At 41.1% G+C, this 19,502-nt stretch overlaps 1 protein-coding gene across 1 annotated transcript in view; it reads left to right on the forward strand.

The window, feature by feature from the left end:
* rasef (RAS and EF-hand domain containing) overlaps nucleotides 1-19,502 on the forward strand; it is a 53,986-nt gene that overhangs the window by 14,580 nt on the left and 19,904 nt on the right. The window contains exons 3-6 of the mRNA XM_034170463.1: nucleotides 4,092-4,182; nucleotides 8,383-8,478; nucleotides 12,284-12,361; nucleotides 12,500-12,615. Coding sequence (XP_034026354.1) covers nucleotides 4,092-4,182; nucleotides 8,383-8,478; nucleotides 12,284-12,361; nucleotides 12,500-12,615 — 381 coding nt within the window. The remainder of the gene's footprint in view (nucleotides 1-4,091; nucleotides 4,183-8,382; nucleotides 8,479-12,283; nucleotides 12,362-12,499; nucleotides 12,616-19,502) is intronic.

Consider the following 19,502-nt stretch of genomic DNA (forward strand, 5'->3'; position numbering starts at 1 on the left):
CTTCGTGTCTCCAAAAAGCATCACGTTTGCTCAGCAGGAAAACAGTGAGTGAGTGAGAGCGAGAGACAGCAAAAGAGGGAGAGAGAGGGAGAGAGAGGGAGCGGGGGCAAGAGAGAGACAGAGAGCCAATGAGAGAGGGTGAGAAAGAGAGAGAGAGAACTTAATTTTTAATTTTTACTGTAATACTTGCTTTGACAATGCAAACATATGTTTCCCATGTCAGTAAAGTTCCACTGAAATTGAGAAGGAGAGAGAGACAAGAGAGAGAGACAGATAGAGAGGGAGAGACAGACAGATAGAGACAGCGCTGTCTTTTCTCTTTTAAGTCTATAAACATAAGTCTATAAAAGTCTGTAAATAAATACTTAATTAGTACTCAATTCTTTCACCAAAACATCAAATCTCGGCTTCCATTTTAGATGTACCTTCTGGCAAATTGTAGCTGAACTTTGAGGTCTTCTTTTTAAGAAAATCCTCTTCTAAACACTTAATCATGAAGTTGTATAACTGGGAATACAAAATATCCTCATAGAAAACCAACAACAATGATAATAATAATATTAAAGAAAACAGAGCTCTGGTATCAGAATAGTATTGGTATGGGATTTGAAGTGAAAAAATGTGGATCGGTACATCCCTACTTGTCATGTTTCAGTAAAGAGCGGTGCTGCTGGACAATGGTGAGGCTAGGCTGTGTTATAAATGTTTCTTTGCATTAAGTAAGACAAACATCCACTCGTTTACCTCCGCAGAGATCCTGTTCATGCTACCAGGCATTTTCTAATGCCATTTTCACCTGTTAAGTAGCAGCAAGAAGCAGTTTACTGGGTCTTTTAGTTTGCCCCATGCAATTACATTATATAGCCAGTTAGCCTATGAGGGTAATTTTTGTCGAGTGAAAAGATGAATCCCAAAACATCTAACAATAGAGCACATGCTGAAAATACTATATTATACTGGCAATAGGGACCCAGAAATTTTATGCATCCATAAAGTGAACGGCACAGAAAACAAGTTACCAGGTTTCTTTTCAGCACTGTAGCCAGGCTGACAAAGAGTCAGAGCTCTATTGAGCTGAGTATTCCATTAACTTTAACTAGTAATGACTTCATGACTTTCTTTGCTAACAAAATTTTAACTATTAGAGAAAAAATTACTCATAACCATCCCAAAGACGTATCATTATCTTTGGCTGCTTTCAGTGATGCCGGTATTTGGTTAGACTCTTTCTCTCCGATTGTTCTGTCTGAGTTATTTTCATTAGTTACTTCATCCAAACCATCAACATGTTTATTAGACCCCATTCCTACCAGGCTGCTCAAGGAAGCCCTACCATTATTTAATGCTTCGATCTTAAATATGATCAATCTATCTTTGTTAGTTGGCTATGTACCACAGGCTTTTAAGGTGGCAGTAATTAAACCATTACTTAAAAAGCCATCACTTGACCCAGCTATCTTAGCTAATTATAGGCCAATCTCCAACCTTCCTTTTCTCTCAAAAATTCTTGAAAGGGTAGTTGTAAAACAGCTAACTGATCATCTGCAGAGGAATGGTCTATTTGAAGAGTTTCAGTCAGGTTTTAGAATTCATCATAGTACAGAAACAGCATTAGTGAAGGTTACAAATGATCTTCTTATGGCCTCGGACAGTGGACTCATCTCTGTGCTTGTTCTGTTAGACCTCAGTGCTGCTTTTGATACTGTTGACCATAAAATTTTATTACAGAGATTAGAGCATGCCATAGGTATTAAAGGCACTGCGCTGCGGTGGTTTGAATCATATTTGTCTAATAGATTACAATTTGTTCATGTAAATGGGGAATCTTCTTCACAGACTAAAGTTAATTATGGAGTTCCACAAGGTTCTGTGCTAGGACCAATTTTATTCACTTTATACATGCTTCCCTTAGGTAGTATTATTAGACGGTATTGCTTAAATTTTCATTGTTACGCAGATGATACCCCGCTTTATCTATCCATGAAGCCAGAGGACACACACCAATTAGCTAAACTGCAGGATTGTCTTACAGACATAAAGACATGGATGACCTCTAATTTCCTGCTTTTAAACTCAGATAAAACTGAAGTTATTGTACTTGGCCCCACAAATCTTAGAAACATGGTGTCTAACCAGATCCTTACTCTGGATGGCATTACCCTGACCTCTAGTAATACTGTGAGAAATCTTGGAGTCATTTTTGATCAGGATATGTCATTCAAAGCGCATATTAAACAAATATGTAGGACTGCTTTTTTGCATTTACGCAATATCTCTAAAATCAGAAAGGTCTTGTCTCAGAGTGATGCTGAAAAACTAATTCATGCATTTATTTCCTCTAGGCTGGACTATTGTAATTCATTATTATCAGGTTGTCCTAAAAGTTCCCTAAAAAGCCTTCAGTTAATTCAAAATGCTGCAGCTAGAGTACTGACGGGGACTAGAAGGAGAGAGCATATCTCACCCATATTGGCCTCTCTTCATTGGCTTCCTGTTAATTCTAGAATAGAATTTAAAATTCTTCTTCTTACTTATAAGGTTTTGAATAATCAGGTCCCATCTTATCTTAGGGACCTCATAGTACCATATCACCCCAATAGAGCGCTTCGCTCTCAGACTGCAGGCTTACTTGTAGTTCCTAGGGTTTGTAAGAGTAGAATGGGAGGCAGAGCCTTCAGCTTTCAGGCTCCTCTCCTGTGGAACCAGCTCCCAATTCAGATCAGGGAGACAGACACCCTCTCTACTTTTAAGATTAGGCTTAAAACTTTCCTTTTTGCTAAAGCTTATAGTTAGGGCTGGATCAGGTGACCCTGAACCATCCCTTAGTTATGCTGCTATAGACGTAGACTGCTGGGGGGTTCCCATGATGCACTGTTTCTTTCTCTTTTTGCTCTGTATGCACCACTCTGCATTTAATCATTAGTGATCGATCTCTGCTCCCCTCCACAGCATGTCTTTTTCCTGGTTCTCTCCCTCAGCCCCAACCAGTCCCAGCAGAAGACTGCCCCTCCCTGAGCCTGGTTCTGCTGGAGGTTTCTTCCTGTTAAAAGGGAGTTTTTCCTTCCCACTGTAGCCAAGTGCTTGCTCACAGGGGGTCGTTTTGACCGTTGGGGTTTTACATAATTATTGTATGGCCTTGCCTTACAATATAAAGCGCCTTGGGGCAACTGTTTGTTGTGATTTGGCGCTATATAAAAAAATTGATTGATTGATTGATTGATATCTGCATATCAGTGCCCAGCTCCTTATCGCATAGAGCGTCCTGCTCTACGTGATCCAAATTACAGAGTGACCCATAAAAAAACAGAACCCATAAAAAATTGTCATAAAAGGCTTTGAACCTTTGCATTTGAGTTTAAGTCCAGCAAATTTCAAGAAACATGCAGGACTTAACGTTCACTCTGTGTACGGTCATTCCCCAAAGTTTCAAGACATGTACCCAAGACATGTTGGAACAACAAGGAAAAGACATTTTGCCTGGAGGCCTATTTTGCCAACAAATCATCCCATTTGGAGCATAATTTTGAGACTTTTATGCAAAGCGATCAAGATAACTGAAATCTGGGGAAGGATCATACAAACACGAGGTCCAGCTAAATATTTGCTGGACTTTACAGAATTTATTACAGTTTTTAAGGGTTCTGTTGTTCACCATGTAGCATAAAACATATTCCATGTGAGAAATTCAATATTGGTCACTCATATTTAAAAAAAAATATATATAAAATTTGTAAGTTTCTGCAAATAAATACATCCTAGTCTCACGGCAGCTCGTGGCGGCATTACGAAAAGTACATTAATCTATGGGTTTGTGATAAGGTCACTAAAATGGGATGCTTTTCATGACGGGGCATGAATTCATTTTGTGACAGGGGCACAAAATGTGGGGTAACGGGGGCGTCTGGGGGGTTATGGGTAGGGTTAGTAGAGGGTACACAGTTACGCTATGGTTAGAGTTAGGAGAAGGGGAGGATTGTAAATAGCAAAATAAAGAAACCGTGTCACAAAAATGGGGTGCTTTTCATGATGAGGGCACAAAAAAAAACATGAGACTAGGCTGAATAAATAATATGCTGCTGCTGTTGTTGCAGAGCACAGGATCAAGCGACAATGCAGCTCAGTGAGATGGAAGAGGAGATGGACCAACGTATTCATGCTGCTGAGAGCAAAGCACAAGAACAGGTGGGACAAACCCGCACACACCAAACATAAAGCATGCATAAATGTGACGTTATGATCTTTTAAGATTCTAATGTCCGTTGAGTTACAGCATTATGTGGCTTTCTCTTTCTGTTAAGGTTTGTGTAGGCAAAGTGTGAAGCAGCTTGTTTGCTCAGTTCTGCCCTCATGTCAAACAAACACACACGGATCACGTTACTGATCCAACGTCGACACTCCTGTCGATCAAGAGGTGTAATTACATAATTGTGGATTTCATATCTCAAACGGCCTGACTGCAATTTTATTGGTTATATAACAGCTGACCTCTGGAGTTTTACTGTGCTGTTTTAGTCGCTGTAACTAATAATGTAAATTACAGCTTATTTTGCTCCATTTAACCTGTTTACCATAACAAGGAATTAAAAAAATATCTTCTTAAGTCTAAAGGGTTTATCTGGCTTTTTCATCACATATGGTTGCTGTTTCATGATAAACATCCTCAGAGTTCCATAATTCCATATTTGTGTACAAAGAAACTCTACTGCTTTAAGCAAAGTTCAAGTCTGACGACTCATTTCAGTTTTCTGTGACATATGTCACAGCAGTCTGTGTTTTGCAACATGTGCACTGAAGCTGGTTTGCATTCTGTGCCAAGACACCTACATGGCGTGTGAGAAACAGCTGTCCAAAATTAGAAGGAGTTAGGTGAGCAGCAGCTTCTCTCTTCTTCTTCTTTTCAATTAAAATGACAGCCTCATAAACAGGTCGTGTGTTACGTGATGGTCAGATGGCAGGAAAAGATGATGTTTTTGTAATCTCTCAAATCTGATCTTTTGAGTCAGATTGTCTGCACTGTTGTTTGCAAGTGACCAGATCGGATGTGAGTGCACAGACATCAAGACCACTGACAGTGTCCATCTGAGCTGCTGTAGTGATGAAGCTTTCAAACACAGAAGGGGGCGACCTTCATCCACATACCAAGCTTGGTATAAATAAGCAAAAGCATACACTGTTAAAATTATACTATGATTTTCCATTGCTAGTTACAAAGCTTCATGGTAGAGCGGAACACAACAATTTTCTCAAAAATAAGACATGAAATCTCAGCTACAGTTTGCCAGAAGGCACATGGGAGAGTTGAGCCTAGATTTGATGAGTTTTCTTGTATAAAAATCTTTTATACCCCCGTCACACATAGCCAGAATCACGCAGAATGGCGTCAGACTTATGAATCGGCGCACATCCGAAAAGTGTTGGATTTGGTTCCAAAACGTTCTGACAGCCATCTACAGAAGTCCACACAGTTGGTCAAAATCGGCCAGTGACCCCGAGTGTGAAGCACATGTTCAAATTCTCTGGGCGTGGTCGAGATGGGACACCTATCCGATGGTGGTCTGAACGCCATCTAGCTGCAATTTACATATTCTGAAGGTGGCATAAACAGGATCTGAAATGATTTGAGTGCGTATAAGGGAACCTCGAGATGGATCGGGCATGGCAAAGCCTGCGGTATGACCTGCATATGCCACTTATCCACTTATAATGTCCACCTCTAACCGTCGATCACTGATATGTATGTGGCACGCAGCCATCCATGTGCAGGCGATGTGAACACAGCTCAAACTGAAAGCACTGTGTCCATTGCGGGGCAATGTGTGGACCAGTGCACAGCGCTGCAGACCTAAACAGGCTGTTATATCCATAATAGACCTTACAGTACAGGTAATATTCCTCCCCATGGGCAACATAAATAATGTGAAATATTGTGAGTCCAATCCATACTTTGGTTGTTCTTTGATGTCCAGTACAGGTCCTGTGCAAAGGGAGGAACACAGCGCTCCGGCTATCTGACAACAGTCTGTGTCGTCTACATATGTTTTGGATGCGATCTGACAGGTGTGGATGAGGCAGTCTGTCTGTGTTCTGACAGAGCTGGCCACGGCTCTTTTCCTCCTGACTGCGTCAGATTATGGCAATATTTGCTGTGTCGGGCATGACTCTGGCACATTCTTGCTATGTGTGACGGGGCCTTTAAATTCCTCTCTGTTCCACTTCATCATGAAGGTGTATCACTGGTGATGCAACAATCAAAGCATTCACTGCATAGTTTCACCCATCACAGTCCTCATTAGAGTCTTGGTGGCTTCCCACACTAGTCTCCTTCTTGCACGGTCACTCAGTTTTAGACCCTACACCAGACAGATTTACCATACAGTACCAAACCATTTGTAATTCATAATGACTAATGGAAATGAAATTTCAGACATATTCAGTGACTTGGAAATGTTCAAATATCTATATATCATAAAAATTGATTTAGTTTGTCCAGTTAGCTCTATAGTTAATGCAATATTTTTGTTAAATTTCTTCAATTAAGGCTAACTGTCTACACCTCAAGCACATCTTGAGTGTTTTGTTGTCCAAATACTTCTGTATGTGACTTTGTGTGGTCCCACAAATCATCTTCTATTCCCAGATGTCATAAGAATCGATAGAAGCCCACAGGTGGATGCTGGAGTGGAGGCGGGGCTTAGCTGCAGTAGTAACATAACAGCAGCATTGACAGACAGAAGGGAAGCTGGGAAATCATGACACATCTTAAAGCCCGCCCAATTTAGAGGGAGTGATTTAGAGGATCATGTAAACAATGTGTTTTAGTTGGAGATATGTGGTAATTATGTGAATGAGGCATGTTAATGTACAAGTAGCACGCAGCTCAAGTAGTCTGCCAGAACTCGCTCACATGATCGCTTCATGAGTTGTAACGGTAAAGACACGGAGCAAGTTTCATTCTAACATTTAACACATTTTATTGTTGTGTTAAAGTTAAATTATTGTACTGTTGCTGTTTTATCAACTTTTTCATGTACTATATAATGTGCTCGAGTGCGAATGAAATGTGGAGTTATTTCCTAGAATCCATGTGGAAAAAAAAAATACTTGGAACAGTGTGTGTGCATATGTGTGTGTGTAAACGATAACATTTAATAAGAATATTTAGCTTTCCATGGCAATAAAGAAAAATGAAAAGTGAGAACCAATCTTGATATATTTTTTATTTAGACCTCAAAAATGTTTACTTGAATTTCTTTCTGAGCTTTTCAAACTATATGGAACAGGAACATGATGTCTGTGCGCTTGAATGTGTTTGTGTGTGAACAAACATACCTGCAGTCCGGTGAGTCATCAAGCAGCACCTGCTGTTTGTTTAGCTGAATAAAAGCATATAAATTTTGAGCACTCACACAGCAATGTGAACAGTCACTTATATGTTTTTATTTTTGGAAACAGGCCACTGTGTGGAGAGTCCATGATATCAATTTACTGGTGCTGAGAATCCATTGATCAGATATTTATTTCTTTATGGAAAAAAAATGGGGGGTGGGCATATCATAATCTGTTACATTACTGCAAAATAAATAATTCTTCTTTAATGTTTTAATGTGATGTTGTATGAAAGTGAGCGCGAGTGTATGAATATAAGTCACTGTATATGAGCTACTGTTCGCTTATTTTTCCATATCTGAACGACTGTGCGGAGGTCTGGAGAAACACCTATAAAAGCAACTTACAACCAGTTTATGTACTACAAAAAAGTGTGATTGGGATCATGCATAATGTGGAGTACAGGGAGCACATGAATGTATTTTTGAGGTCACGTGCATTGAAAGTTGGGGATATAGTAAAATTTAAAACAGCACATATTATGTACAAAGCAAAAAGTAATTTACCTCTAGGCAATATTCAAAAAATGTTTTGTGACGGGGGAGTGTTACACTTTAAAAACATTATTTCCACAACTATGACGAGTCTGTGTGTTTGAGTTTGTGGGGTGGATTTGTGGAATGGCTTGTGTACAGAAGGAACACTTTAAGAATGTATGCAGATGAGCAGATTCACAATGATAGATGGGTTTACAGTACGTTTAGATAAAATCTTTTTGATTTTTTTTATTTGTTTGATTTATTCAATTAATATGTATTTTTGTTTATTATTTATTTTTCGGCCCTGGGTGGGTGTTGGATTGTAAATACCTTGGATTTACGTGGTGATGTAACTGAGTTGTCATTTATTTTAATGTATGAATCGTGCGAGGGGGGGGGGGGGGGTAGGAGTTTACTTTTTCTACTCCTTTTCGAGCATTGTTCTTAGTTGACACATTTTTCTTGTGAATTGTTTTTTTTTTCCTTTCTTTGAAATAAATTTCATTCATATGTGCAGGAGAAGAGGCGAGCCGAGGCCACACTCCGTGACCTGCAGCAGCATTATGAAGCTGAAGTGTTTGAGCTGCAGTGTAAGATCCAGAAGATGCAGATGGTAAACTTCACTGACATCTCTGGGCTTCATCTTTATACATGCTGGCTCAATTAAGTTCAGTCAGCACATGCGTGCGTGCACGCACGCTCACACACACACACACACACACACACACACACACACACACACACACACACTTGTAACACATTTGCACTGCTGTGCTTTCTGTAGCTGTAAATATGAAAGAGGAAGTCCAACATTTTTCATCCTTGGCTCTAAGTTCAGTTTAATTTCAATTTCAGTTTATTTAATTTATATAGCACCAAATCACAACAAAGTTGCCTCAAGGCGCTTCACACGAGTAAGGTCTAACCTTATCGACCCCTAGAGCAAGCACACAGGTGACAGTGGTAAGAAAAAACTCCTTCTGATGATAATGAGGAAGAAACCTCAAGCAGACCAGGTACAGAGGGGTGACCCTCTGCTTGGGCCATTCTAACAGTTACAAGGTTTTTACCAAATTTTTCCCAAGCTGAAGAAACAGAAACCAGAAAAAACAGAATAGCATCAAAAACAAAGTGCATTATTGATACGAGCATGCAGTCATTGACCCTACAGGCAGGGGGTCATGAGATAAGTCCAGCGTCATGGGGTGCCCATCCATCATGTCATCAGTGGGTCACAGCACAAGCTGTCCTCATGGGGAAGTACATTCTAAAAACAGACTGCAGTGTGCTGTGTCAGGAGTTTACAAGTTGTGGGGTTCATCTTTTCACTCGGGACAAAAAGTTATTAAATCAGTGCAGTACTGATTTACTGTGCATGTACAGTGCATCTGAAAAGTATTCACAGCACTTCAATTTTTGCATATTTTGTTGTTACATCCTTATTCCAAAATGGATAAAATTCATTTTCCCCTCAAAATTCTACAAACAATACCCCACAATGATAATGTGAAAAAGTTTGGGGTTTTTTTTTTTTTTTTTTGGGAGGTTTTTGCAAATTTATTAAAAATAAAAAGTAAGAAATCATATGTACATAAGTATTCACAGCCTTTGCCATGAAGCTCAAAATTGAGATCAGGTGCATCCTGTTTCCACTGATTATCCTCTGTTATGTGTCGGACGCAGCTCGGAGAACCGACCAGCGTTTGAAGGACCCAGTATGAAATAAGCAGAGCACGGTACAAAGGCTAACTGAATTTAATACATAACAGTGATACAAAATATACAAAAGAAAGTGCGGTCTGGCGTGGTGCGCTCCCAGCAGCGCTAACGGTCCGGAGCCAGAAGCTGTTCGGACCCAAGGACCCCGCCGACACCCCCCAGGTGGCCGCAACAAACCGAGTCTGTGAAAGAAGGAACCATTATGTGAGTCCACACTCTACACACAGAGAGAACACTTAAAGGTGTACAAACAGCAAACACTTCCTGGCTTGATTACTAATCAGCTTCCCAACCTGCAGGCATGGAACATCCAGTTCACAAAACTCCACTGCAGTGGAAGCCGATACATGACTAACATACAGCTCAATATAATAAAGGTGTGAGGGACACCATATTTACTGACTGTATAAATGTTAGTCACAAAATCTAACGTACCTCAGGAAGTGTGCTGACGAGCGTGAGACCTCACCCCCTCCTCTTTCACAGACCGTGCATCAAACCCTGGACGTTCTCTGCATCCACTGTTGATGAGATGGCTCCCGAGACGACGATCTCACCCGTCTGGTCACAAGGTCGAGTCTCTGGCAAATACACACTGTATACTCCAGTCTTAAATGCCACCATGTTCCAATCCATATAGATGCACCACAGCTGTGAGTCCTGACGAGCCGCAGGTGATCAGGGTGAGGTCCTGATAACCTCAGCAACACAGCCACTCAGTCCCAAATGCAAGCCACCTGGAAGGAGAAACAAAGGACAGAAACGAAAAGGCAGCCAGGCCCCCCCAGCCATATAACAATCCTCTAGATGTTTGTACAGTTTGACTGGAGTCCACCTGGGGTAAATTCAGTTGATTGGACATGATTTGGAAAGACACACACCTGCCTATATATATTATATATAGTGCACGTCAGAGCACAAACCAAGCATGAAGTCAAAGGAATTGTCTGTAGACCTCCAAGACAGGATTGTCTCGAGGCACAAATCTGGGGAAGGGCACAGAAATGTTTCTGCTGCTTTGAAGGTCCCTATAAGCACAGTGGCCTCCATCATCTGTAAATGAAAGAAGTTCAGATCCACCAGGACTCTTCCTAGAGCTGGCCGCCCATCTAAAATGGGTGATCGGTAGAGAAGGGCCTTCATCAGGGAGGTGACCAAGAACCCGATGGTCACTCTCTCAGAGCTGAAGCATTCTTCTGTGGAGAGAGGAGAACCTTCCAGAAAGACAACCATCTCTGCAGTGATCCAACAATCAGGCCTGTATGGTAAAGTGGCCAGACAGAAGCCACTCCTTAGTTAAAGGCACATGGCAGCCCACCTGGAGTTTGACAAAAGGCACCTGAAGGACTCTTAGACCATGAGAAACAAAATTCTCTGGTCTGATGAAACAAACATTGAACTCTTTGGTGTGAATGCCAGACGTCATGTTAGGAGGAAACCAGGCACCATCCCTACAGTGAAGCATGGTGGTAGCAGCATCATGCTGTGGGGATGTTTTTCAGAGTCAGGAACTGGGAGACTAGTCAGGATTGAGGGAAAGATGGATGCAGCAATGTACAGAGAAATTCTGGATGAAAACCTGCTCCAGAGCACACTTGACCTCAGCCTGCAATGATGGTTCATCTTTCTGCAGGACAATGACCCTAAACTCACAGCCAAGATATCAAAGGAGTGGCTTCAGGACAACTCTGTGAACGTCCTGGAGTGGCCCAGCCAGAGTCCAGACCTGAATCTGATTGAACATCTCTGGAGAGATCTGAAAATGGATGTGCACTGACGCTCCCCATCCAACCTGATGGAGCTTGAGAGGTGCTGCAAAGAGGAATGGGCAAAACTGCTAAAAGATAGGTGCACCAAGCTTGTGGCACAATATTCAAGAAGACCTGAGACTGTAATTGCTGCCAAAGGTGCATCAACAAAGTATTCAGCAAAGGGTGGATGCTAATCATATCATATGATGCAATCCAATGCATGCATACCCTGGATGAATACTTGGCTACTCAGTATTTACTGAATACTTATGTACATGTCATTATGGGGTGATATGAGTAGAATTTTGAGGTGAAAAATGAATTTACTCCATTTTTTAATAAGGCTGTAACATAACAAAATGTAGAAAAAGTGAAGTGCTGTGAATACTTTCTGGCTCTGTTTTCGCACGATGGCTCTCATCTGCAATCAACTTAGCGCACAGCAGCACCACCAAATGTCTGAACTCATTGTAAATTAAACATATACTGAAATTAAACATTGTGTAATTGATGGTTATGAAATAAAGGCAAACTCAGTGTAGAAAGATAATGTGGTTGTAGCAGCAGAAACACCTTAGAATGAATATGCCTATGCGTGAGCCACAGCAACATAGTAACGCATCCGTCACACACACGCAACCCATCTTGTGTGCAACAGCTGTAATTATGGAGACAGTGATGCACTGTTGTACTACAAGAGTTATTTAATTGCACACACCATCAGACTCTTGTGAGAAAACACTTTATCTTTGGGAGAAGCAGAGTTCTGCCAAACAGCAGAACATCAAGTTTTTATAAATAACACCGAGTGCATTCATAACACGTCCGCCCACAACTAATGAATTTGTCTTAAATGCACAAAATACTCAAAATAACTCCATGTGCCATCTTATCAAGTGACTTTGGTGACAAAGAGCAGAATTAATGATTTGTGAATTTTTCCATCAGATAGAAGAAAAGTACAAGAATATTACCACTAATGATGAGAGTACAGCTTTGAAGAAGAAAATCAATGAACTAACGCTGGTGAGGCCTAATTTAGCTCACATCATTCCAGACTCTCTTTTTAATTTATCACTGAAAATCAGAAAATGCACATTTGTCTTTTTCTGGTATTCCAACGTTCTGTTTCAACCTTCTTCTTGCTTAAATTTATTTCTGCAGGAGAACCAGCGATTAAAACAGGAGGTGCTAAAGTCTCAGACCAGAGTGGCCTGTCTGCAGAGCGAGATGGACACGCTAAAGACAAAACTAACCGACCAAAGTATCAACTCTGAAAGGTACTTTGACTGTAGACAAATGAACTTCTCATTTTGTTTTGTTTTTAAATATAAAAATGTATTGTTTTTTTCCATTCAACTTAATTTTACTGGAGTGGGGCCAGAGTCTGAATTTTTTCCCAGTGAATTCTGGTAGTTAGAATAGTTTGCAATCATTGACTATGCAGATGATGTTGTGATTTTTGCGGATTCAATGGATACCCTGATTGCGGCTCTTGAGTAGCTGAGTTAAGAGCATTTCAAGCATGTTGAAAATTTGTGCAATGGGACCACTGCTGTATTTCCTGTATTCCATCATAATGCACATTGTGTGGTGTTATTACAAGCAGAGAGACACATAGACGGCTCTACAGGTGCCCATGCACACTCACACAGACACAGACAGACACACTGGTACTTGCAAAACAGGAGCAAGTCATCAAGACTAAACGCCACGTTTCATTGCATCCACAACACCACAAAACAAGCTTAGGTTCTGGATGGCAAACACCCAGGCAGACAACCAGCCCACAACACATCTCTATAACCATCTGTCTGCCATAGCCAGGTGAAGTGTGGGTGTCCTCTTGGCCTTCTCCAGCTACTGGGGTCCTGAACACTCAGGCACCGATACGCTGGATCATGCACGAAGAAATGCATCACGTGGCTCAAATGTCAAAGGTGACGTTCCCTCACAAATAAAGTGATGTTCCTCTTAGTCTCCCGAAGTAAACCTTTGTTTGACACACAGTCATTCCAGCAATACCCAAAGATCTTCCAAAGAGTCCATTCACCAAGACATCAGTTGTCCCCTTAGGGCCCTGTCCCACTGGGGAGAGGATTAATTGCGCATGAATTGAGTATACAAATTGCAGGCGTTCATTGTTGTCCGCAACAAAAATGTCCAAAATGACAAATGTCCCAGTATGAATTACAGCTATATTAATAATATATAGCGAATATATGATGAACAATCACGGTTATATAACGCATGTAGTGAGGAAACTGATCTGACACATTGAGATTATCACAGCAGTATTACGGGTGTATTATGAAGGCATCTGCATTGCGGCACTATTCACACCAACAATACAGCCTCTGGAGCATTTGCTGGACTTTACAAGTTGATCACAGAGTGTTGTCATGCGAGGGTTAACTGTTCATGAGTTTGGGGAGCGGGAGGGGGGAAGCCGCTCGGGGTGTGAGATGGTGTTTTTTTTTTTTTTGAGTGAGTTGTGGCTAAACAGCAACTCTTCCGTTTGTTGGTGTTAAATAAAAGTCCTGGATTGCAGCAACTATTACGTCTTTGTGGATTTACACAGCCGGACCGGCACTGACTGGCAGGTATGTCGCTTTCTGCCACACTTTGGGTTTACGTGACGTGTTTGTTATGCATTCACAGATTGTCCGCAAATCAGCTGCAAAGCAGATGTAATAAAAATGCTTCATTTGTGGCCAATTTGTATGCATTCGCTACAACATATTTTAGTTTGTGATGTGGACATGATGGGCACGCAATATACACTCAACAAAATATAAACGCAACACTTTTGGTTTTGCTCCCATTTTGTATGAGATGAACTCAAAGATCTAAAACTTTTTCCACATACACAATATCACCATTTTCCTCAAATATTGTTCACAATCCAGTCTAAATCTGTGATAGTGAGCACTTCTCCTTTGCTGAGATAATCCATCCCACCTCACAGGTGTGCCATACCAAGATGCTGATTAGACACCATGATTAGTGCACAGGTGTGCCTTAGACTGCCCACAATAAAAGGCCACTCTGAAAGGTGCAAGTATCACCATTTTCCTCAAATATTGTTCACAATCCAGTCTAAATCTGTGATAGTGAGCACTTCTCCTTTGCTGAGATAATCCATCCCACCTCACAGGTGTGCCATACCAAGATGCTGATTAGACACCATGATTAGTGCACAGGTGTGCCTTAGACTGCCCACAATAAAAGGCCACTCTGAAAGGTGCAAGTTTTGTTTTATTGGGGGGGGGGGGGGGGGAATACCAGTCAGTATCTGGTGTGACCACCATTTGCCTCATGCAGTGCAACACATCTCCTTCGCATAGAGTTGATCAGGTTGTCAGATGTGGCCTGTGGAATGTTGGTCCACTCCTCTTCAATGGCTGTGCGAAGTTGCTGGATATTGGCAGGAACTGGTACACGCTGTCGTATACGCCGGTCCAGAGCATCCCAAACATGCTCAATGGGTGACATGTCTGGTGAGTATGCCGGCCATGCAAGAACTGGGACATTTTCAGCTTCCAAGAATTGTGTACAGATCCTTGCAACATGGGGCCGTGCATTATCCTGCTGCAACATGAGGTGATGTTCTTGGATGTATGGCACAACAGTGGGCCTCAGGATCTCGTCACGGTATCTCTGTGCATTCAAAATGCCATCAATAAAATGCACCTGTGTTCTTCGTCCATAACAGACGCCTGCCCATACCATAACCCCACCGCCACCATGGGCCACTTGATCCACAACACTGACATCAGAAAACCGCTCACCCACACGACGCCACACACGCTGTCTGCCATCTGCCCTGGACAGTGTGAACCGGGATTCATCCGTGAAGAGAACACCTCTCCAATGTGCCAAATGCCAGCGAATGTGAGCATTTGCCCACTCAAGTCGGTTACGATGACGAACTGGAGTCAGGTCGAGACCCTGATGAGGACGACAAGCATGCAGATGAGCTTCCCTGAGACAGTTTCTGACAGTTTGTGCAGAAATTCTTTGGTTATGCAAACCGATTGTTTCAGCAGCTGTCCGAGTGGCTGGTCTCAGACGATCTTGGAGGTGAACATGCTGGATGTGGAGGTCCTGGGCTGGTGTGGTTACACGTGGTCTGTGGTTGTGAGGCTGGTTGGATGTACTGCCAAATTCTCTGAAACGCCTTTGGAGACGGCTTATGGTAGAGAAATGAACATTCAGTACATGAGCAACAGCTCTGGTTGACATTCCTGCTGTCAGCATGCCAATTGCACGCTCCCTCAAATCTTGCGACATCTGTGGCATTGTGCTGTGTGATAAAACTGCACTTTTCAGAGTGGCCTTTTATTGTGGGCAGTCTAAGGCACACCTGTGCACTAATCATGGTGTCTAATCAGCATCTTGATATGGCACACCTGTGAGGTGGGATGGATTATCTCAGCTATCACAGATTTAGACTGGTTTGTGAAGAATATTTGAGGGAAATGGTGATATTGTGTATGTGGAAAAAGTTTTAGATCTTTGAGTTCATCTCATACAAAATGGGAGCAAAATCAAAAGTGTTGCATTTATATTTTTGTTGAGTGTATCTGTTTTACCCACTGTCCCTGTCCGCTGCCAAGCCGCAAATCCCCGTCAGTTGCAGATATCAGTGGTTAACGGCAGATATACAGTGAGTATGTATTGTGTATGAATTAAGTATATATGGAGTATGTAAGGCAGATGTCATCCGCATTCATATTTTTGAACAGCTCAAAAATCCTGGCTGCGGACATGCGTGCCTCTGCGGATGATCACGGACGTGTTCGGATGATGGCCAACTCATACAGGCATGTTACACAGATGTTGCGGATGTTTGGTTACTATGGGCCAATTTTGTGTGCAATCCATACACAAATCCTCCTAAACGCCAGTGGGACAGGGCCCTTAGATCACTAGTTAATACCAAAATCTTACAACTATACATTAAGACAGGAAACACCAGTACCTTAAAAACGTGGACCTTCGTTTGCTTGCAAATATATCTGCGTTGCCAAACACCTCCTCTGTCCAGCGACCTCATGACTCCATCAGCTCGTCCCACACTTGTCCTGATGTCAAAGACAGAGGACCCAGAGACGTGACTGCCACTGCGGAGATAAGTGAATCTCTCTACAAGTTCAACTGTGACGTGTGTCTGTATGTCTCCGCATACAGACACACGTCACAGTTTTCCTTCTGGTGTTTTGCACATAATGGCCACTGTTTTTGTTGTGGTTTTCTACATACGGGCTGCTGTATCCTCATCTTGACAGTGAACTCATGGATGAAAACCTTCAGACTCTTGGCATTTTTCTGAGTTTATGTACGATAATTAAAGAAAAAACACTGTTGATGATTTAACACTGAATTCAGTGTAATGGAGGACAAAACATTTGTAGGGTTTCTTCAGTGGTGGGCACAGTTCCGATAATCCGATAATTATCGAAGATAATGTTTTCATTATCGGATTATCTTTTTAGATACTTTAAAAACCATTATCAGACTAATTATCTTGCGATAAATTTTTGCCTGATAATTTTTAGACCGATAACGTGGTAAGAAAAGCTGAACAGCTACAAATATTTATAAAACTTATAATCAGTAGAGCACCTACCTGTTAAATGTTTCGTAGCTGATGTGTAGTTCTACCCTCTGTAAAACAGAGGACAGCTGTTTTAAGAAGAGAACTAAAAAAAAAAAAAAACTCATTTCTTTTAACCCCATACTGATATGCGGGCAATATCACCCAAGTCATCCAGAGGCATACATTTTTAACTTATGGTTCAACATTTAACCAAACTAATGTCGGACAAGTTATTTAAATTGTCATGTCTGAAGTTTTATAAAGTGAAAATATCAGATACATGTTTTAGTTTTAAAGTAATGCGCTAATTTTTAAGGTTTTAGTGTGGATATATGCTGTGCCTAACAGTGCATTATGGGTAGGATAGGGTAATCTCAGTACGTTCACGACATGAGAAATGCATTTCAGACACTCTGTTCAGGCTCTACGGACACCAGCATTAAACTCTAGTGCCTAAAACTCTCATGAATATATTCTCTGGGTTTATAGACATTGTTATTGTGTCTGCGTTTATTAAATTCCACGCATCTTAAACGTAGCAGACACGGATTATCTGGAATTTTGTTTTGGTAAGTTTTCAAGGTCTCTACTGCCATCTACTGGCCAGTAGTGTTCATTCGCCCTATTGACGTATCCCATAGTCCCTTGTGTGCCAGAGAGTCACTGGCAGTCAACATGTAGAGAATCAACACGATGACAGTTGTAAATTAATATTATACTACAAAAATGTATTTTTTTATACTTTTCGTCACGTTAATAAGAGACTGCTGCATGATACCCTGAAAGCTTGCTAAAACAATTATAACAAATAATCAGTGTCTGTTACGTTTAATCTGCGTGGCATTTAATAAACGCAAACCAAATTTCAGACATATTATATATATTAGTCTCAAACAAAGAGGACAAACAGTGTTGTAAAGAACAATAATCAAGACGTTAAAGAGCAAACTTCACTTTCCCCCAGAACGACATGATAAGGAAGCGAGCGTAGCTCGCAGCAGCTCCCATTGAAAATAAAGGAGAGACAGCCTGTGATTCTCGCATGTTTACATAAAACAAACGCAATAACAACATATATAAACCCAGAGAATATATTCACGAGAGTTTTAGGCACAATATAAAAATAGTTTTATGTTACGATGTTAGTGGTGTTGTCTGTGTGCAGTGGTTAAAGTGCAGTGTGATCAGAGCGTCTCAGTGCAGTTCTCAATGTTACTGAGATCTCGCAGCGTGGCGACCTCTCCAAGGTTTTGTGGGATTTGAAACGCCAATAGGGTGAATAGCCAACATTTATGTGTCAAGACAATATTGAGTGCACGTTTTACAATATAATAAAATGTGCGTACAATACCATAAGACGTGCGCACATTCTCTCCACATGCAAAACATTTTGCGATGACACTTCCAGGACTCTGTAAAAATACCTGTTTTTACAAATAAAAAAATTTAATATTTTACAAAAGCAGATTTATCTGTAAACACCAACACACAACACATTAACGTGTTGGTTTACATAATGAATGACTGAACCAATCAGTGTTTAGCAGAGGCACATTTTACCCAGAATCCTTTGCGATTTGTCTGTGTTTGTTACAAAACCTCAGAATTAGTGCATTATTCAACATTAAAAGATATATGTTATATTTTAACTTTGTACAAATGACAGAATTGACATTAATGGAGTTATTCTATCAGTATTAATGTTATTTCTAAATCAAAACCATAAGTCAGCATGGCTTTATTTTCCAAGACCTCCGCCTGACCGGAGTGTTGTGATTGGTAGAGAGCTGGCTTTATGGCTGCTCTCAGCTTGCGTTTGTGCTTGAAGCCATGTAGTAAACAAGAGCTTCCAGCAGGGGGCAAGATGTTCAAAGACAGAAGTGTGGGCTCATTGTTTGGGTTTGTTGTTACTTTTGATGCTAACAGAAGCGATTGTTTTGTTAAAACTCAAATTCGGTTTATTAGTAGTTGCAAATGTACCAGAGACAATACTGGAATTTATCGTTTATCTGTAACTTCCGATACATTTTTGGGTAGTTTATCGTTTTATCTTTATCAAAGATAACTTTTCAGTTATCTGATTATCTGTTATCGAAGTTAATTTTTTGGTTATCTGTGCCCACCACTGGGTTTCTGTCCATAATTTCACCAGTGAAATACTTCTAATAGTTGAAGAAGTGTCAGTATAATTGTGTTAATTAGTATGAACAGCTGGTGGAGTGTTTGGTTGGAATGAAAACTTGTAGACTGCGGGCTCTCTTTGGTAGACAATTGTCAGAGACAGAGTGAGCCTGAAGGTAACATCTCCGTTGTCTGATTGACAGCCTGTTCCCTGCAACGGGGTTTTTTTTTTTTTTTTTTTTTTTGTCACAGGATGAAACAGGATATCCTGGAGTGACTTCACTCACACAATGACCTCTTCAGAGGCGTTACCTAGCAACAGGGCCACCTGCAGGCCAACAGTCCACCTCCAGCCAGGGCAGATTCACTATTATTCCACATTCTGTTTGTCATAAATTTAATCATTCAGTGATATGTTCAAGCTCCTGCTGTGGTCAAGGATAT

Source organism: Thalassophryne amazonica, chromosome 5 (assembly GCF_902500255.1).
Source record: "Thalassophryne amazonica chromosome 5, fThaAma1.1, whole genome shotgun sequence".
NCBI lineage: Eukaryota > Metazoa > Chordata > Actinopteri > Batrachoidiformes > Batrachoididae > Thalassophryne > Thalassophryne amazonica.